The sequence below is a fragment of the Orbicella faveolata genome, unplaced genomic scaffold (genome assembly GCF_042242905.1).
Source record: "Orbicella faveolata isolate gen_17 unplaced genomic scaffold, um_ofav_v1 contig_15, whole genome shotgun sequence".
NCBI classification, from domain to species: Eukaryota; Metazoa; Cnidaria; class Anthozoa; order Scleractinia; family Merulinidae; genus Orbicella; species Orbicella faveolata.
In genome coordinates, this window is record NW_028301542.1 from 2615027 (window position 1) to 2636131 (window position 21105).

The 21105-nt window shown below is 39.3% G+C and overlaps 1 protein-coding gene across 5 annotated transcripts in view; it reads left to right on the forward strand.

Annotated features, from left to right (window-relative positions):
• The window catches only part of LOC110053793 (serine/threonine-protein kinase MRCK alpha-like), a 41510-nt gene extending 20822 nt beyond the window's left edge, over positions 1 to 20688 (forward strand). The window contains exons 33-57 of one of the 5 annotated variants that reach the window (XM_089287924.1): positions 68 to 121; positions 1549 to 1654; positions 1793 to 1864; positions 2227 to 2294; positions 2522 to 2661; positions 2901 to 2982; positions 3510 to 3653; positions 3866 to 4001; positions 4714 to 4794; positions 5408 to 5616; positions 6532 to 6646; positions 7462 to 7572; positions 8176 to 8256; positions 8938 to 9035; positions 9620 to 9710; positions 9894 to 9975; positions 10599 to 10755; positions 11385 to 11418; positions 11743 to 11905; positions 11977 to 12109; positions 12765 to 12899; positions 14033 to 14078; positions 14580 to 14652; positions 18516 to 18573; positions 19045 to 20688. In XM_089287924.1, the coding sequence (XP_089144050.1) occupies positions 68 to 121; positions 1549 to 1654; positions 1793 to 1864; positions 2227 to 2294; positions 2522 to 2661; positions 2901 to 2982; positions 3510 to 3653; positions 3866 to 4001; positions 4714 to 4794; positions 5408 to 5616; positions 6532 to 6646; positions 7462 to 7572; positions 8176 to 8256; positions 8938 to 9035; positions 9620 to 9710; positions 9894 to 9975; positions 10599 to 10755; positions 11385 to 11418; positions 11743 to 11905; positions 11977 to 12109; positions 12765 to 12899; positions 14033 to 14078; positions 14580 to 14652; positions 18516 to 18552 (2448 nt within the window). In that variant the 3' untranslated portion in view covers positions 18553 to 18573; positions 19045 to 20688. Of the gene's footprint in view, positions 1 to 67; positions 122 to 1548; positions 1655 to 1792; positions 1865 to 2226; positions 2295 to 2521; positions 2662 to 2900; positions 2983 to 3509; positions 3654 to 3865; positions 4002 to 4713; positions 4795 to 5407; positions 5617 to 6531; positions 6647 to 7461; positions 7573 to 8175; positions 8257 to 8937; positions 9036 to 9619; positions 9711 to 9893; positions 9976 to 10598; positions 10756 to 11384; positions 11419 to 11742; positions 11906 to 11976; positions 12110 to 12764; positions 12900 to 14032; positions 14079 to 14579; positions 14653 to 16658; positions 17441 to 18515; positions 18574 to 19044 lie in introns of those variants that run through there. The other 4 variants (XM_089287926.1, XM_089287925.1, XM_089287927.1 and 1 more) reach the window with 4 other exon arrangements.
• The last annotated feature ends 417 nt before the right edge of the window (positions 20689 to 21105 follow it).

Here is a 21105-nt window from a genome sequence, read left to right on the forward strand (position 1 = left end):
CATTTATAGAGGCTTGTGATTCCTAACATGTTGACATTTTTATTTTTGTTTTTGTGTTTTTTGATAGACCGTTTCAATCAGATCATCCATTTCATCAGTATCATCTATTGCACCACCACAGGTGAATTATCATATTATTTTATCACAAAAGCAAGGTGTATTGATAGCTATAGCCCCATCTACACTCATTTGAAAACGGAGATTTCACTCTGAAAACGCATCAAGTGTTTTCCGTCCACACTACGCCGGAGAAATTTGAAAACGGAGATTTCACCCTGAAAACGGAGATTTCACTTTGAAAACGCATCAAATGTTTTCCGTACACACTACGCCGGAGGAATTTGAAAACGGAGATTTCACTCTGAAAACGCATCAAATGTTTTCCGTACACACTACGCCGGAGGAATTTGAAAACGGAGATTTCACTCTGAAAACGCATCAAATGTTATCCGTACACACTACGCCGGAGGAATTTGAAAACGGAGATTTCACTCTGAAAACGCATCAAGTTTTTCCGTCAACACTACGCCCGTGGAATATGAAAACGGAGATTTCACTCTGAAAACGCATCAAGTGTTTTCCGTCCACACTACGCCGAGGAATATGAAAACGCAACGATGACCGGTCATTTCGGGTTTGCTCGTGTTTCAGGAGAACTCTGTCAGGGAAATCACATGATTATCGTGACGTCATCGTTTTCGAAAATCTCTCTTTTTAAAATGTTTTCCGTCCACACGAAGACGAAAAGCCGGCGTTTTCAAATTCCTCCAGTTTGAAGAGCGTTTTCTAAAAGCTCCGTTTTCGTGACGGATTAGTGTGGACGGTAGACCTAACCGTAGAAATAAGGCTTCGTTTTCAAATTCCTCTGGCGTATTGTGGACAGGCCTAAATCCTGAAAAATATTATTGTCCGTTTGTACTGCCTTCTTTTGTGAGATTCAACCGAAAACGTTTTCCCTGAATGATGACACGTCTCCACAGAGATCGTTTTATTACGACTACAGGAATCTTCCAAAACCATGTTACACAACAATGATCGCCTTAGAAATCTATTTATCACGTTGAATCTCAGATGCTTCTTAAGTCAAGGAGAGGAATGGTTAAGGATGTAACTAGAGGCGTCTGTTTTCGCAGAGTAAGATATAGCGGGTGTAAATCGAGCGTCGCACAACTTGCGTAATCGCTCTGGCCAATTGCAAAGGACGCAGACAATCAACCAATCAAAACTGAAAGTGAATACAGGTAGCTGACGCGATGCGCGGGAAAACGATTGGGAGCGAGTCACAATTGGTTTTGTTTTCACTTCTGATTGGATTAAGAAGTGGTGCGAGATTTTAAGCCAGTCACAAACTGAGACCTTCCCTACCTGTAGTAATGTCTCGAAACATCAATCATATCATTAGCCGTGTTATGACAGCACGTTTTGAGTTTAGCACAAACAAATTACATTTTCTCATTTATTCACTTTTTAGTTGTTACAGAATTGTTAGACTTAAAATCAAACACTCCAAAACACCTGTAGCTCATAAAATGTTTTCTCTCTTTACAGCCCCGTGTGCACAAATTCTCGGTGAGAACTTTCACCACACCTACGAAGTGTAACCAGTGCACATCGCTTATGATTGGCTTGCTGAGGCAAGGCTCGATATGCGATGGTAAGGACTATGTTCTCTGTTATGTTTGCCTACCCGGGTAAAGGGAACAAGACACCAACTCAAGTCACCGTCAGGTGACATAACTTCTTGCTCATGATATTATCATACTAACCTATTGTTGTTTCTTTGTTATTTCAGTGTGTCAGTACGCATGTCACGTGTCCTGTACTGATCAAGCTCCGCCTGTGTGCCCAATACCTCACGGTCAAAGTAAACACTTTCTTATGATTGGTTCGTCTGTGTCGCAACGTGATATAGAATCTATGAAATGCCTGGCTAGAAATTGAAACTCATTTCTTTTAATTCATTTTGGAAACACTCAAGTAGTTGGTTATTTTGTTTTATTAACAGTAACTGTGGAAATGCTCAGACACGTTAGCTAAGCTTGTTGTCAGATGACGTTACTTTGCAGCTTTGTCTGTAGATCGAGTTTCTCAATACTTACTTACATTGTTTTTTGCATGATTTGATTAGAGAATGTCTTACCATGTCTGATAATAAACAGACATCACTAAGGGCTCGTTATATTTTGACCCTAGTGCTTGACAAAGTGTCTTTGTCCTTGTTTCCAGTGAACAAAAGACCGCTTGGAATCGATCCTGAAAGAGGAGTAGGAACTGCTTTAGAAGGAATTGTAAAGGTAAACGAAATATGCCACATTATTTTTTCCAGGTAGTGAAGTTTTTCATTACATTTCCTGTTTCTTCACAAAGTACAGCAGTTTGATGGTCCTGAGTTGTTGTTGTTGTTGTGTAAGAGAGAGAAATTCTGTGCCCGGGGGGAATATTTCAGCGTTTCATAAGTCTGAAATGAATCTGTATGCTTGCCAGTTGTGCTAAAATTTCTAACCCTATTTGTATTTTTTAGATTCCAAAACCCGGTGGTATCAAGAAAGGTTGGCTTCGACAATTCGCTGTCATCTGTGACTTCAAATTATTTCTTTTTGACGTTACTGGCGACAAACCCCCGCAAATTAATCAATCTGCAACTCAAGTCATTGACATGAGGTAGGAGTTACCTTAGCTAAAACCGTCGTGTTTAACCACTAGTGGTTTAACTTCAGCCTTGTCCCAGACCACTTTATATAGTGTAATGAACAGTACCACATGAAAGAAACTGCTCAACATCTTTCATTTGAATGGTCACACACTAGGGTTTGTCCAGAAACTTAAAATTTAGAACCACCTTGTACAAATCGTAACTTGAGTGATAGAACGGTGTTCAACAGTTTCTGTCCTTGTTGCAGAGATGAAGAATTCTCGGTCAGTGGTGTGCTTGCTGCGGATGTAATTCATGCAAATAGGAAAGATTTGCAGTGTATTTTCAGGGTAGGTGTACTTAACACCCCACTCTTTCTGCTAGAAGTTTGTTACCTGAAGTCAACTTTGATTGTTTAAAAAATTAATTTATTAGCAGCGCTTACCGTTTTCAATTGGCAAGCGCAAAGAGCTCATCGTGCTATGCGCAGGAAAACACCCAAACGTGCCAAGCGCGGGAAAATTATGCAACCCTTACTAAGCGCGGGAAAATTACGCAACCCTTACCAAGCGCGGGAAAATTGGTACACGTCACACGAATGTTTTAAACATAGGGTCCAACAAATAGAAAATCGAGACACTTCAGTATATACGTACAAACTATATTTTTGCACAGACGAAAGTATCAGAAGAACATCGTTATCTCGAACACTCTTGTGAGTTAAACATAAGCTGTTTCAGAATAAGTGAGTAAGTGATTATCTTTCAACAGAATCCAAAGGTATAAGTGTTTTGTAGATGGTCGTGACTGTAGTAACGGATTCTGATTGTAACTGTATGCAATAAAGAAGGTTAATTTGTGTTTTCGTTGATAACAGGTTACAGCATCTCAGATGAATCCCCCCGGGGAGTCGTTAACGCAGTTGATATTAACTGAAACTGAAAATGAGAGAGTCAAATGGGTGACTGCCTTACAGCAGTTACACAAAGTTCTCAAGGACAGTAAGGAAATATCCAAGACGGTAAGTTCTTTGAACAGAGAGGTTATCCTTTCGACGCAAGACTAGTCCAAAGTTATTTTGAGCTTTTGCGTTAAATTTTAGGTTCCTATTTTATTCATTCCATCGTATTTCCTGTAGGTTTAAGTCTTTCTTTTGTCTTCTCTCTGTCGATTTGAGCAAACGAATTTGTTGATGTTCTCATATTTGATTATTACTTCATGTTTTATGTACAGCAAGTGTACCAGGCTAAGGAGGTCATTGAGTCCAATGTACAGATCAAACAAGCGCTTTGTGCGACGATAATAGACACCGACCGAGTGTGCCTGGGTACAGAGGATGGATTGTTCTGTATCGAGCTCATGAAAGAAAGTAAGTTTAAATCAAGAATATGGAGCCAAATGAGAATGTGTTGACGAGAGTCGACACAAATTGACGAGAAGTCAACGAGAGCTAACGAGATGTCAGCGAGAGTTGGCAAGAAGTCGCCGAAAGATGGCGAGAAGTTGCCGAGAGTTGACGAGAAGTCAACGAGATTTGACGAGGAGTCAGTGAGAGTTGACGAGATGTAGACCAGAGTCGAAAATAAGCAAACTAAGGAAAAGCACTTTTGTCCTCGAACGCTTTTTGTGAAAGTCTTTGAGAGTTTTGCTCGTCGAAGCTACCTTCTAAAATTGATGATGTTTTCACGGATAGTTGACCAGGGTTGCCACGGTCAGGAAAAAGTCAGAGAAAATTAGATTTTATTCAAGGTCAGGGAAAAGTCAGGGAGTTTTGTATCAGGTCAGGGAGTTTCTAAATCCCTGTTCAAAGTCAGTGAAAAGTCACAAATTATTTTATTAGATGTTTTTGTATAGACGAAGCAATTTTGTTGTAAAAATTATCTGAGCCATTGTTATTTTTGTTGATTCATGGCCAGAATAGTCATCCTGCAGGGTCAGTGAAAATTGATTTACAGTCGGTGAAAAGTCAGGGACTTTTCTTTTTGTTCCGGTGGGTGGCAACCCTGTTGACCATCAGACTACAAACGCAACTTTCTCAGCGCTTACATCTAATTATTACTTTGTTATGTTTTCTCTGTTAGGTCTATCTCGTATTGGCGACAATAAAAAGGTTTCACAGATAGAGATGTTGCCTGATGAACAGCTTCTGGTTCTAATATCAGGTAAAGTTTGATGCATCATATGTCGTGAAATGTGCCGTGAATTTTGTTGTTGTTGTTGTTGTTTTTATCATTCGCTGGAGCATTAAAAGTCGACTATGTGTACATTTAAGAGGCGGTTAAAAAAAAAACTGTTGTATTAAAAAGCGAATCAGAAGGGGTCATAAAGCCGTCACTCTTCTGCTTAAGCAGTATCAGCCAATTAGAAAGCGGAAAAAATACGTGCAATCTGTGTTAACCGCGGGAAAACGTGAAAGTCATGTGGCGGGAAAATGTGAACGGGTTCTAAAAATGGTCTACAACCGGAGAAGACAGAATTCCGATTTTGTTGGTTAGAGCATACTGCACAAGTCTTACTGGCCTGTTACCCTCCCCCCCCCCCCCCCCCCTCTCTCTTTAGACCCAAAACTAAGTGCACTTTAACTCTTTGCAATCGTTGGAAGCCTTCTTTTGCTTAAGCAGATCGCTCTTGCTCTAAAGTTTCGCACATTAGCCTACTCTTCCAGCACCGATTCTTTTCTCACGCGAATTTTTTTGTGGATGATTTGCAGCTTTAATTTGATTTGAACTGTGAAGAATGCTGTTCCTAAATAGTTTTAAAACCTTTCTATTGCAGGAAGAAATCGTCAAGTAAAACTCTATCCACTGTCCGCCGTTGACGGCCACGACACAGAACCTATTAAAATTGCTGAAGCTAAAAACTGTCACATGTTTGCGACTGGTAGCATCCATAACAACACAGCAACTTGTCTGTGTGTGGCAGTAAAGCGCCATATATATGTCTACGAACTCAACAGAACAAAGTACAGGCATCTGAAAATCAAGGTGACTATGTTGAAAATACGTGAATGTTTGTAGAAGGCAATCCTTAAAATTGTTTATCTGATGCGTACGCAACTGAGTTAGAAGGGGACTCGAAACGTTGCCGTTAATTTTGTTATGGTCGGAAACTGTAGAATCTTCGTTTTTTCGTGTCAACCGTTGTAAACTTTCCTTGATGTTGCTATTACACAAACGTACGTGAAAATAGAGTTTCTTTACAAAGGTAACGCGTTTTGTTGTAGTGTCGAGTTTGATACAGCGTGCTGGATTTTCATGTAAAACGTGGAAAACTTGGCGGGACATACATATGTAAACTTTATTAACATGTCTTTACATCTAGCCGATGGGGAAAAAAACCCTCTACTAATTTGGGACACTTAATATAATTAATAACCTACTAACTATTTTCTAATTTACTATTAGAAAGCCTAACAATATAATTAACAATATAATATAGTTAAAAACCAACAAACTATTTTCTAATACTGACAATCAACTAATGGGATAAATTGTTAAAAAGAATTAAGAATTACAAAGGATACAGTTGGAACAATTGTCATCCTCTACCATAACACTTCGATCAGATTTACGGATACGATGTTTAAAACTAAATAGTGATGGGAGGGTTCTAATTTCGCTTGGTAGGAAATAGCGGTTTATCCCGTGATAAGCGCGCTTAATTAAGCGCGGGAAAAGGTGCAACCAGTAGCGAGTGCGGTAAACTTTTTGGAAGTCAAATGGTTTTCACTGTTACCTAATTGGCCAAATACTAGGAAAGAGTTTTTCAAAGTATCTTTTCTCATAAACCAAAGTGAGAAACATTGAGCATCGAAACCAGTTTCAAGTGTTAGTCTAGTATGGCGTGTTTGAAGGGTGGATGTTAACTAAAGAAAAATGTTTTGTGTTTGTCTTTTTTAGGAAATGCCTGTGAGCCAAAATGTCCAGTGGTTAGGCGTTTCCTTTGGAAAACTTCTGGTTGGTTACGTTTCTGGGTTTGCTATTTTCAGTATTACAGATGAAGGAAGACCTCAGAGTAAGTGTGTGACTGACCGATGAACACGTAACAAACTTCTCCTTGGAATCTTTATACATTCTCAAGCGAATTGCAGATGAAAAAAATCATCACTTCAGCAGAAAAGTTTTTTATTTTGAACTACATTTTCCGAACTCACGGAGAGAGACACTCGTGGAAAATCGAAATTTTAAACTGATTACAGAAATATGAAATCGAAATTTAGAATATATTTGTGCACAATGTCTAAAATGTCATGCTAAAATTTCAAGCCTGTTGTTTTCAAGTTTGTTGATATCGTAATGCGTTTTTCATCTTTGACTCCTTTTGTAATCTTTTCTTCCCAGTGGTTGTTTGTCATGTGTGTAGTCAAACCTTCCCTGCTTAAAGCCCCGTCCACATTGCGCCCGTGAAAATGGAAAACGCAACAATCACCGGTCATTTTGGATTTGGGTGTTAGGAAAACTCGTTGAGGGAAATCACATGATTATCGTGGCGTTATCGCTTTCTAAAAGCTCCGTTTTCAAAACGTTTTCCGTCCACACCAAAACGCAAAGCTGGTGTTTACTAATTCCTTCGGTTTGAAGAGCGTTTTCGAAAAGCTCCGTTTTCGTGACGGATTAGTGTGGACGGTAGGTCTAACCGTAGAAAAAAAGCTGCGTTTTCAGATTTCTTCGGCGAAGTGTGTACAGGGCCTTACTTTACTGGAACTAAGTGTGTTCTGAGCTCCACAAAGTGTTATAAATCAGTGATAACAAACATCATTCGTTTAAATTGCTAACAGTGTTCGTCTGAGGTTTCATAGCGTTTAATGCTTTTCTTGTGCTTCCATTTAGAACTTGTGAATTCAGATGACCCTACTTTGAATTTTATCACCAACAACCCACTTGATGCTTTGCTAGCTGTGGCAATAGAGCCTAACAAAGAGTTCCTCTTGTGTTTCAATTGTAAGTGAGGCTCTGCTCAGTGGAACTGTACAACCTAATGTAGTTATAATTTGTAAATTTGTGGATGTGAATAGGCCATTTCTGGGTTACTTTGTGTCTCTGTTTCAAAACGAGTCGTGCAAAACCTTTCATAGGTGTCAAATTTGCATGGAAATGAACCTGTAGTCGTACACATTTTCCTATGAATGATTTCGCACTAAGACTCGTTTTGCCCAGAGGAAAAAGGGAACTCTGAAATGGCCTATTACGTTTATCGTCTTGCGTTAGAGCAGTTTTCAACCGAGTGTCGTAGAACCAATACCAAACCAGTTACTTACCAATTAGACTACTCAGCCAATCTTGAACCGTAGTAAAACCAAAACCAAAGTAATAGTGCCTGTTTACTTTCGACACTCCATTGAAAACCGCTCTAATCGCGTCGTAAGAGGAGTGTTGAGCCGTTGTTTTGAGTGTTGGTCTCCTTGAGGTCTGGGCTTAAGCCCCGGCCGGAATCAATAAATAAATAAATCATCCAATGATTCGTGTTGTGTGCTACAACATAGAATTAAACTATTACTTAAGCATGAAAATATTCAAATCTAATTTTTCCGACTTGTTTTTCAGTACTGGGCATCTTTGTCGAATCCAGTGGATATCGATCGAGACGCTACGAACTCATGTGGCCGTCACCCCCCACAAATGTTGGTGAGTTGATAAAAAAAAAAAAAACATACACTAATTCAAGGCTTCTTTGACTTTCAGAGAAAAAAAACTTTGCTCTCCCAACAGGGCACTAGATTTGTTGCGACCAATGAGCGTGCAACACTTCTCTGGCTAGCTAGCCTGCAGTGCAGGCGTCTTATTGGGGCGAGTTAGCGTTATAACCTTGCGACCGCCTTTTTAGACCGCCATGTTAGACTGCCATGTTAGACGGTGGGGGATGGGGGAGGGGAAAAATGAGATTTTCTTCGCTCCACCCCTCCCCTATCCTTCCTCTTGCCTATCATTCACCCCCTTGGTAAAACTTTCTTTCTCTCCCCAGTCTTCCACAGCATGAAAAATTCAAGATGGCGGCTAAACTTTTTACGATGTGAGCGCTCGCTCGAAAAAATCTCGCCTGCTCTGCAGGCTACTGGCTAGCCAATCAAATTTTGTTTTGCACTCTTACAGCGCTCAGTAGCGGGGAGGTTTTGGAAATGGCGTACGTCGTGTACTGGCTGCCACACAAAATGCCTATTTTGTCTTTCGTAGGGATTAATTTACCCTTGAAAGCTCAAAAATTCTGTCTTTTCTTGTGCTGCTTTAATAATCGGCTAGTGATTTCAAAAGCAGAGTGATAGAGCTCTTGATGTAAAGTTATTTTTGTTTGCTGTTTTATGTTTGCAGGGTATTCTCACCCGTATGTGATCTCGTTCAGCGACAGAGCTATCGATGTGTTTGACTCGAGCACAGCAGAATGGCTTCAGACCATTCCCCTAAAGAAGGTAAAATTTGAATAATGGAGCAGGCTTGTTTTTTTAGTACTTTTACACTCGCATTCTGGTCAATTCCAGGTTTCTTTGCGAACCTTGTAAACAGATTTGTTCTCATTGCAAAGAAAAACAAAGGATCCGTATATGTAGTTAAAATTTCCCTAGACTGGCAAAGCAGCCAGTGAGTCTTTTCTAGTTGTTCACAACTGTTCAGTAAAGCCGACCCCTTTCCGTAGTAAAATGTAAAGTTACAGGTTCTCTGTCTATTCCCACAATGTTTTGTACCTCTCACTGTTGAAAGGAGTTTCGTAAAGTTTGCGCATCTTGACAAGTCTAGCCTAAACTTTTTAAATTCGTCGTTTGTAATCCGTGTCTATCTTCTCCATCCTCAAGCATCCTTGTTCCTTTATGGCTTATTATTATCTCTTTGGTGTTTTTCTATCTCAGTAAACTATTATTTTCAGGTTTTCTTTAATTTAAAGGTAATTTTGTTCGTGGCCAAAATAACTGAAAGTACCGCGACTGAGCTCCTTTAACATTTAATTTCAGCTAAACTGATTATTTTCTAATTTCATTATGTCGATTATTCTCTTCAGTGCCATGCTTTAATCAATGATGGATCGCTGGCGCTGTGCACTGCCTCGGAGCAATTCAATCTAATTTACCTCAAGAATAAATTATACGAGGGTGAGTATTCTCGTTTGGTACTTGAAAGTAAAAAAACAACAAACATTGAAAATGACTCCGTCGCTGCTAGAAACGGCAAACCTAATGAACTATCAGTTACGATATTCTAACTAAGCACTTCATCCATTTCTCTGACTCTGAAATAAATGTTGACATGGTTGTCTGTTTGGTGTCTCCTTGCAGAAGAGGAACTGATAATTCCTGATCCCAATAAAGGAAAGAAGGCTCTCGCGGCCATGTTGAGACTAAAGAGCAGCAAGCGAAGGTTTGTTTAGCTTCTTAAAATTGAAATGCATTATTATGTCCGAAAAAGGAGTAGAATAAAGAAACTGGTCAACCAGGGTATAAGGTGTTGTCATACCACCAAATTCCTAAAACGTTCATTGGTGATAATGCATTGTAAATCGGTGAGAAGAATTGACGTTTTGGTCTCAATCAAGATATCTTCGCTCGTCTTAGGCCCGGTCCACACTACGCTGGGGAAATTTGAAAACGATGTTTTCACTCTGAAAGCACATCAAATGTTTTCCGTCCACACTACGCCAGAGAAATTTGAAAACGCAACAAACACCGGTCATTTTGGATTTGTGCTTGAGGAAGGCTCGGGCAGAGAAATTACATGATTATCGTGAGTTCATCGTTTTCGATTTTAAGCTCTGTTTTCAAAATGTTTTCTGTCCACGCTAAAACGTAAAGCCGGCGTTTTCAAATTCTTCCGGTTTGCAGAGCGTTTTCGAAAAGCTCCGTTTTCGTGACGAATTAGCATGGACGGTAGGCCTAGCCGTAGGAATAAAGTGCGTTTTTAAATTTCTCCGGCAGATTTTGGACGTGTCCTTAATTGTACTTCTGCACTTACCAATTAACTTTTTTTTTCTTACATCCTTACAGTAGCTCTTATCGATTTGGATTCAAAGTTAAAGAGGGAGGCCTGGCGGATATGGACGCTGATATTCGCTCCAAGCTTATTTCGGGCCCAACCAACTTCAACCATATCTCGCATATGGGGCCTGGGGATGGATTTCAAATCATAAAAGACTTACCAGTGGTAAGCAGGGTCCATTTTGTCACAACAGTATATGCTATGTAAGGTCTGGTATTCACTACGACATAAACACAAGCATAACGGTAGCGAGGACCCTCACAACCCAACTATAAGCATGCGCAGAATGGATAGTTACCATATTTTGAGTTCCATACCTTCTCGATCCAGACAAACAAGATGGCGGACTTATACTAATGCTTATGTTTTCAGGAGTGCTTTCTCACTTGACTTAACCATAAGCACAAGAAGAAGAAAATTGTTCTTCTTGCTTCTGCTTTTCTTTATGCTTGGGTTGTGGGCGTCCTCACTACCGTTTTGCTTATACATGTGTTTATGTCTTAGTGAGAACCCAGGCTTAACAATTACACAATGGAAAAATGGATGACATAGTTTTGAGGGGAAACCGCCGGTTACCTGGTCAAAAAGTAGTTTACTTTATTTACTTTTTACCCAAATGAGATCTGATATACTTGGGAGATTTACAGTTTTTGTCCTAGCACACCTTGCTAATGCGGCTGGCCGAGATTGTCTCATTAGAATCACGAGAGTTTTGGGTGGCCTCTTTGTCATTTGGCCAAAAGTCAGCCTCTTTTTTAGACTCATGTTTTTAATGAAGTATTTCATTGTTTCAGGGTCACCGGAGCGTTGAGGAGGAACCTCCACCAGGTACAGATATAAACAGTTAAAAGTAGCAATGCTAGTGTACTAACAGGGAGAGCAGGGATTTGAAAGTCTTTGGTTTGAAACGTGAAGTTTACAGGAATTGTTACAAGATTACATTGATTAATAAACGTCGATCTGTTTTACTATCGCTGATTTTCGTTCTCAATTCTTTTCATTTTCAAAGTGTTTTGCAAAACCTTATGTCCTAGTAAATTATCAGAGCATTGTAATTTATTCAGTATGTAGAAACAGAGAAGTGTAAATTAAATCTCCTCCAAAAATATCGCATTCCTCTGATTTTGTTGCTGTATCTCTTTTTCTACCCAGTGATCCCACGCGCAACTTCAGTGGGTCCCAGGTCTAAGCGTGCGGTCACGGCCAATCCCACTCTCATGCAACGGCCGAACTTAGCAGCAAAGGGACTGAAACCAGCTGGGCCGGGACAAGGAATGCTTAATGGCCGATCAGTGTCTACGAATGTTGTAAATAGGTATTCGGCTTTTTTTTGTTTGTTTTGCTCTAAAATCGAACGAAACATTTACAATGGTTTCTTCTTTTTAGTGCCTCTGACGCTTCGCCGCCAGTCGCGAGACCTCGGTCATCATCGACGAAGTCAGCTGATGATGTGTCAAATGACACGCGCGTAACGAATGGCTCAAATCGTCTCTCCGCTGACCTCGATAATTACGCACAGGTAAAAAAATTGATGTTTGGATTGTAGTGTAAAAAGAAGGGGAGTTCTAGGGTAAAAGTACAACCTTTCTACCACGGAGTGACTGCGTGACTCATTTATGAACGGTTCAAATGGCTTGTCACCTAGTCACTCCTTGGTCTGTCACATGATATTTCCCATCCAAAGTATGTTTTGGGAAAATGTTAGGTGACAAGAAGCCTCTTACGCAGACGTTCTTTGGCCTCGTCACGCAATCTTCTTCGCCCACGAAGGAAGGTTGTGTGACGAGCACGAAAAGCACCTGCGTTGGGGGGCTAGTTGACAAGCCAAGTTAGGGATGTGTGACGAGTCTTTTAACGCTTAATTCAAATTAAAACAAAAGTTATTGCCAAAAGATGGACACTGTTGTGTTTTGTTGCTTTTAACGGTGTAGAGAAATTGTCCCTAATCTTTTCTACATCTTAATTGGAAAGCTTCCTGTTGTAAAGCTTCTCAGGATTATTTGTCTTTGCTGTTTTTATGTTGGTTTTTTTCTGGGCTTATCATTACTTCACACACTTAAATGGTACATTATCTACGGAAACACTGCCAAGCTCTTCCACTGAAAAATATAAGGAGGTTTGGGAAGAAACAAGAGGAATATCGCTGCTGATATTAGCGCTGTTTTCTTGTCTAGTACGTCAATACCATGAGACCCAAAAGTGTTGCAGATGAACGGAGACAGTTGGCTTTAGCTCTAGAGTTGAGCAAAAGGCATGCGGCGGCTGAAGCTGAACTGACAAATGGCGGCAGTAGAGGCAGAGGTTCACGGGTCGGCATCCCTAGATAGTAACTCTTTTATTTGGTGTTTTGACGGAGAAAGCTGAGGCAGCAACCCAAGTCACGGTTTTGAAGAATTTTCCGAAGTATCGCGAAGACCTACGTATTCCGAAAATAATCCGAGCGTTTCCGATTTCAGTCGATGGTTAGGCGAGCTTTTCGTCACGTTCAATTCGTCTGGATTGCGTTACAGTGCAACTAACTATTTCAGTGGTGTATTGCATAAAACGATATCTGATAAATCTTTCTGTACTTTTATTCCAACCTTTTCTTTGACCTTTCACCACACTGGATGCTCGTCTTTCTTAGTTTCTTTAACAGGGATAAGTTTCGGTTTCGTGTGGTATCATTCTAATGTTTTCTTGCCTTTTTCATGGTTTACTTGCTACAGTTTTACTAAAATTATTGGGACCCTGACTCTTATATAAAACAGTTTCTCTCCGTGTTGAGAACGTAATTTCTTTGTCTCTAACGTAAGTTTTCACTAAGTAGTTCTTTCAGTAGCTGTGTATCTTCTGGGCGAATCTAAGCCCTTTTAACCGTTTATCTGTGCAAACTCTCGAACTCTTGTACTAACCACTCAACCAAGTAAAATGGCGCAGTTGCCAACCGATTAAACTTAGTCTGTCTTCCGGGACTTTGTATTGTTGTCTCAGCTTTGATCTTAGTTGTTTTGCACTTCTTGCCCAAAGCACTTCCACCTGATAGGAGATAGAATTTTTTTGCTTTTATGATAGTCGCACCGAGCACACAGCAAGTCACTTCAATTTGTCCTAAGCGATATCTTTAGGTCTGCTCGCTGATCTTTATCACTGGGGCCTTTGCTGTACTCAGGGGCTTTATAAGGTGCTGTGGTGGCTTTCTACTTCGATTTTTAAAGGTTTGCTACACCATGGGTCTTCAATGTTGTTTGAAAGTCAAATTGTAAGGCTTTAGAACTAAGTGATGTGACTTCTTTACGTTCTTAGTGTTTGGTGTAAAGCCAAGATGTTGTGCCATTATATGCCTAAAAGCAGTGATCTCGTCAAGGCAGCCCAACGCCCTGTAACTCTTTTGTTTTGATGCCCGAACGGAAATTGCCGTTAGAAGCGTTTCTAGTAACTGTTAATTTATCTTGCTTTATAGGATCTTTTAAATCTCCCCGAGAGTGATTCACCGAGACATTCGACAGGTTTGTGAAGATAATATTCTTTCAGCGACATAATTTTTTTTCTTAAATTTATATATTGCCTTGTGGATGCGGTAACGTGCTCGCAGTCTTTAGTACCAATCATTGGCCCGTTTGCAGTGCAGTGTCTTACTATTTATAACAATACAAATTACAGCATACATGTGAAGGCAAAAAAGAGAATGGTCAATTATGGGGTGCGCGGTGGCCTCATGGTCAGTGCGCTCGACCCCGGAGCTACGGACTACGGACGTTTAAGGGAACTTGTGAAGATCAGTGAGGAGAATAAAGATTTCGAACAGATTCTCGTTGATAGTAAAATTCCCACCTCAGGCTCAGGCTTCCGCAAAATAAATTCTGTTTTGTTGGGTTATTTTCATACGGCAGTGACTTGTAAGAATTCCAAGGTGATGAATGCTAAATTCTCTCACAAAAAATTATGTAACAGGTATTCAGAGTATTAATGCGAATTTAGAAGTTGATCTTGAGAGCATTTCTCACCAGGTTCAGGGTCCAGCTCAGGCCTGAGCGTGTCACCGCTGGGAAGTCAAGAAGAAGGCGTGACATCACCAGACTGGTAGGTACCAGGCTCTTGTTGGTTTTGAAATGACGGGCTGTTCATATATAAGTATTAGAGAACTTAAGCAAATCACAACGGAAACTGCAACGAGAACGCCACCAAACAAAAGGTTTAATGAGTAGAACAATGGTTGTGCACGAGCGTTATGAATCTATGAATATTTCTTTGTCCTCTGCACAACAACATCGTGAAATGATTAAGTTCTGCGTATTTTGGGAAATGCAAATGACGGTGGCTAATGTGTTCTTATTTTCATTTGGAATTGAACGCTGGTGTTACATGGTTAGCTTGAGCAGGCTCTGAGACCGATAGGTGCACTGAACAGATCTAGACAATTACGAATTTCGAAGGTTAAATATAAATTCATGTTTTACTAGGCGTTGTCCTTGGGGTCGCGGTGGTAATTGCGTAAGGTCTCTGTTCTCGTTTCGCATTGCCGTGCGATTTTTAATTTCAGCAACAGAGCAATTCTTCCCTGATGCAACGAAAATGCTCGTTACCAAAATTATTCACTTACAAAACATGCTGGAAAAATTCAAACTGTCTCTAGTCATTTTGTGTAGTGCTATGAAATTGCTACTCGTCGGGAATTTTCTCCCAAAACTGATCACGCGAGTGCACGCGAAAGTTACGAGGAACGAGGATAAAGGGGCAAGTCGCGTAGGTATATCTCCGGCTTGTTCGTGAGGTCGCTACGTCATAATACACGCTTTCTCTCTGTGTGTTAGCCTGTTCTAGGCTCTTGGTCATTGGGGATGATGGAAAAAGCGGGCGGGCGCCCGCTCAATTTTTTGATCGTCCCCATTGACCGAGAGCCTGGAAGAGGCTATCTCCGTGTAGAGTCTATAAAGAAGTCTTCGCTTGGTTCATCGATGCTGCTTTAAGATAATAAATGGAACTTTCACACCGAAAAGCGAACCATGAAAATTACAGGGTTTCATAGTCACATCTTACGCTTGTTGATTTTGCCTTAGTTCGATTCGTCATTCACGGCAGAAGTGTTTTTCTTTGCCAAGTTTTTTTTAACGCTTTGGCCAAAGTACTTGTTCGTTTGGCATCTCGTCAGCATTCCACCGTTACTTAACAAAGGCTTATAGGCTGGGCCAGTTATATGAGACATTTCGTGTTGGTTTACAAGAAGATACATTCTTTTGTTAGTATCCATTTTTGTTTTGCTGCACTCGATAATAATGACAGTATTGTTAAACAAAGTTAAAATGTTTTTCAAACGTAAATGTCGAGTTTAATACTTGATGTGAAATTATTAAAATTAAATTTTAAAGTACATTAACTTAATTTTAACCATTTAAACCAATTAGTTAATATTGAAACGTTCGTTTTTCAAATCTGCTATAATCATATAAGATAAAACGTTAATATAAAACCAGGTGTAAACAAACCCTCGGCTATCTAAACTTCGACACATTAAAAACGAGTGATTGATTGAAATGTTATCCATTCAGTTTGTGTAGTATATGTTTCCGAATCGCATATGATAAACTTTAAATGAAACTAAGTTTAAATTTCTGTTTTGTAACATTTACATTAACATACACCTTCACCTTTCTTCGGCCTTTCGGTGTGGTTAACATACGTATTTAACGTCTTCGCTTTATTTAACCCGCTATTTACTTTAATTAATTATCTTGTACATCTTCATAATTATGTTACTATATTTGTAATAATTTAACGTCCAATCTTCTTACTAACCCATGTATTATAATCACTGTAATAGTTATTCTAACGCATCTATGTCAATATCGTCTAGTTCATTTTCTTTTATAATCCTACAGCATCGAACACTGATTCATTATTTAATCATTTCTTATGCAGATTATAAAATTTGCGATCTCTCATCTAGCCATCTATAAATGCATGATTGTATACGGAATTCTCCTGAAAAGAATTACCATGATTGTGCATTAAGTATTTGGGAGAATTTCGTTGTTGACATTAAGATTGAGAGGGTTAAACGGTGATTTTTTTTCTGATTCTCCCCACAGACTGAAGGAAGCTGTGTTACTTGTCAAAGGCTCGAGTGGCTGAATTTAGAAATAAACTGATGAATTTTTACTTTATAAATACTTTTCTACTTTGCCCAAAGGCTAATGGAAGAATTTATCCCTAAAACCTAAAATGTCTTGTTGTTAAATCGAAAAACTTAAAAGATAAAATACTATTTTGGTTCAAATTGGGATGATTCTTCATAAGTTGTCGTTTAGGTCGTAACGCAAACGGTTCTCTGCCCCAGTTGCGTGACAAGTGTCACTTAAGGTTGTGTGACGACCATAACGACTACGAAGAATTGCAAAGACTAAATATTATCGGCTTGCACGAACAGAAAGCTATAGTTTTTGACGGCTGTTAAATAAAGAAGATGGCTAAAGTTGTAATGTTTTGGATCTATAGAAAGATGTTCTAAAATAATTTTGTTTTGAATCTAGAAAATATTGTTCTATATTTCATATCGCTTGTTATAGGTGGTACAATTTTTCATATTTAATTATTTTGTCCAAAGGCAATTTTGGGTTACATTATTATATATAAGCTTATATCAGTTTTTTTACAGTGAAAATGCGTTGTGGCGTATATCTTCACATTAAAGTGTATGGTTTCTTTTCCTATGTCGGGTTTGTCAATGCTAAGTTTTGGCGGGAAAAGGGCGCCTTGTTCTAACCACGTGATCGTGGTTGATTTGTTTTCATTGGCGGTCACGTAAATGTTGCGAAATCGGAGATTCGTTGAATTGTAAAAAAAAAAAAACCTTAATAAAGTGTTTACAGTACTTCAAGTGTTTATTTCTTATTTGTGGGTTTTGTAACGGTCTATTCCCTCCCGTATATGCTGCGTTTTTGCCCGTTCTGAAGGTTTTTCAATTCTCTTCCCATGCTTCGAGGAACTTTTTTTATCCATTGTATAATATTTTCCAATCCGAATTCAGTGGGGGACAAGGATATGCTGAAAATGGACTTATTTCAGACGTTTTGGGTATTCTACAAGCTATATTTTGTATGGTGGACTATAGGCTTCTGTGACGAGATTTTTGTCTTCAGACTGCTGTAAAGAATTTCGTCATCACACCGCCCGAAGTTAACATTTTAAAGTCTGAAGCCGTTTAATCAGTCATAAATACCATTGTTTAATTGCCAGCGAAAATACATGAAACATGATGGGCAGTCCGTTTTTAAGCGCTCTTTTCTATTAATCTATAGCAGCAAATCTTGGCATAGTAAGCAGAAACCAAAATCTCCAAATTCCAATTCGACCAGGATATAGAGGACCTGCATGGAAACCAACGAAGGCTGATGTGGCTTCTTCTCTAAATATTGTCATTTATTTTTAATGTAATAGAGTTGATAAAGGTGAATTAACTAAACGCCGTAGCAATTCCGTGAAGCTGACTGACGTTTCAAACACTAACCCTTCGCCACTTTGCTCTGACGAATTGAAGCGCTAACATTCGATGTCTCAACGCCGGTTACTTTACCTTTATCAACTCCAAACAAGAGTGGAAGAAGGATGAGAGAGTTAATCCCTCGTAAAGAGCTTACTTCCAGGGTTATCCTTCTTAAACTTTTGTAAGATGGGTTTCGGATATTCTAGGAGAGTCTAGGAATAGCCAATTCTGTGACGAGGAGTTTCTCACGTGGACAGTCCAAGTGGCTTTACGAGCGTTTTTGTCCTCCGCGAAAATATCCACGTAACGCGCGTGATAACAACCGCGGAAGTACTGGGTACCATGTTTAAAAATAACTTGGCTAATGTTGGGGAATTAACTCTTTTACTCTTCATGCTCTCAGCGTACCTTTACTTACAGTTTCCCAAACATCACTGTTTTAGTGATACTAACATGCTTGCAGTGTTCAATTGAATTTTTCAGATACGACGAGATTCTGATGGAATTGCCAAGCAGAACAGGTAATTAGTGATTCACTTTTATTTCTTTTGAACCAACTCAACAATTTCTTGTTCATTTTGGAATCTCCTTTTGCAATTTCTCTCTCCGCGTTTCTCGATCTTTCGTACAGAATCGTGGCATCAGCCAAACTTCGCCCTTTCCTTGTGTACTAGTCTTCACAAGGTCTCTCTTAGGCTGCTTTTTACAGCTCTAACCATATGATTTCTACATAAAATTATTTTAATATGATCTTCCTTGTGATGTGCTTACTCAGCTTGCAAACACAGGCTGTCTCTCGATGATTAACAGCCGCTGGTCGGGAGCCCGCACTCCTTCCCCAGAGAGAGGGGGTGGGGCGAAACCAGACTAGAGCCGGGGAGCGGCAAATAACTAGCTTAGGCCTACTCCATTTTTCTAATCTTCTCTACTTCTGACCGGTGTTCTTCGATCTAACTGTTATTATGTTTTCTTTTTTTTTTTTTTTCGTACAGGTTGCGTTGTTTTTTAACATGTATGAAGTGAGTTATTCATCCAAAGTCCGTCATTTTCACATTGTTTTTGAAAAGATTTCTATTAGTGATTGGACGAATCTGCGTCGATTCAAACACGAGTGTGCACACCGGCATGGTCTGGAACCATGACAGCAGGTGATAATCACATGTGATCAACCGGCAGGGCTGGTTTATAACCTTAATATAGTGATCTTCTCCTTATATGGAATAGAGTTTATTTGTAGAATCATGAGGGTTCGATTAGGGTTGGAAGCAAGAGAGCGGGCTTAGATTTAATTTGTTGGCAGCCTTATATATAAATTTATACAGATTTGTAAATGTTTTCAGTTACGGTGAAATCGTTTGGGAAAACCTTTCCTTAGCAATTAGGTAACAAAACCGCGCGGAATGAAAAGACTAGAGAACCGGTAAAGTGTGCCAATTCGAAATAATTTTAGTGAAAACATGAGTTATTTGTGCTTACTTTTGGCACTTTCCATCTGGATTGTGATTGTTTTGGTCGTAGACTGAGAATGTAGGTAGAGACGAGCGTTTTTCAATTGGTTCTTCAGTCTTTTTTGTTCACTGTTGTAGGTTGACTCGAAAGTAGATCTCAGATTTAAGTTGGCAGGTCACTGGAATAAAAAGCATGTCAAAAACCTCGCTGTAAAGTAAGCAAAAATATTCATTCTTGTAGGGGTTTTAATCTCTTTGTCAGAATCTTTATAATGGGTATCTGCGTAAGCAAGAAGGGCTTTTCAGAGATCTTGTAATGATTATGTAAGGATCTTTAATAATTCAGAGATTTAGGACGATATAGTTTTAATCTTCCATTTATTTAGAGTCACTGTAATTCAAAGTCAGTTTTAAGTCAGTACAGCCCACAATTGTAAATGAAAACAATTGACTTGATGGGGGGGGGGGGGGGGGAGCTTCAACTCACTTACATTGTAAATGAAAGGGAAGAGAAGTGAAAAGTTAGGTACAGTTTAACCTTGCTATCTTGAACTCCCCGCTATTTCGAAAGCGTCTTTTTTCCCTTATTTTTTTAATTATTTTCTATCGGCTCTCTTCTACCCCACTCACGGGAAGTGATTTCATTTCCCTTGAAATTTCAAGATTGCAGGTTTCAACTGTATTCCTTAGACTGAAATGAAATTAATTGAAATGTAATGTAGAAAAGAAATGTAATTGTTGTTTATAAGGCTGCTTTAATTGATCGTTGGAAATCGAGTGTAATTCTGTTGCTTTTGGTTTGTTCGTTTCTATTGTTTGTTTGTTTGTTTTGTTTTGTTTGTTTGATTGATTGTTTGGAACAAATCTCTCAGTGATAATGTCTCATTCTCTTGAAAACCATTGCGATTTGACGGTGTGTCCAGTTTTCGAATTCGGTAGCTAGCGATCATTGAAGACATTACTGTGTATCAATCGTTTGTCTTATAATGACAAATGAAATATTCAGCTTGTGAAATGCTTTGTAATATGTTGTTTTCCATACCTTACACCAACTGTATTGAAATTCAGGGTTTTATATATTTTATGTACAATAGTAGATTGAATATAACTTTTTGACAGCATTTTAAATAACGAACACAATGCCATGCAAGAGTAGCAAATTAAAGCTCAATCTTTTGCTGTGGAAAATTCCAGTGGTTTTTGTTCATCCTTGGGTGAGTCATTGAACCTTAACTAAACAGAGCTTCAGTTATGTCAAACTGCCTTGCTTTACGCCTTTCAATCGGCTCCTTGGACAATCTTGTCAGTACTCGCAATCGAGGCCTTATCTTCGGGCGGAGGGGGGGAGGTATATTGTCAACCTTTGGGCGCTGGGACACTGAAACTCTTACACTACACTAAACCATGATCAGCTTGTTTTGGAACCCTATTCTAGACTAGGCACCAAAAACCACTGCCCTATCCGAGAATAGTTATCTTCCATGCAGAACCCTTATCACTATTGTACTCCAACATACCCTAACTAAACCAATATCTTACAAAATTACTTCCGAGTGTCACTTTCTATTATTGAACCTCGGGTAAAGAACCCCTGTTCTAGACTAA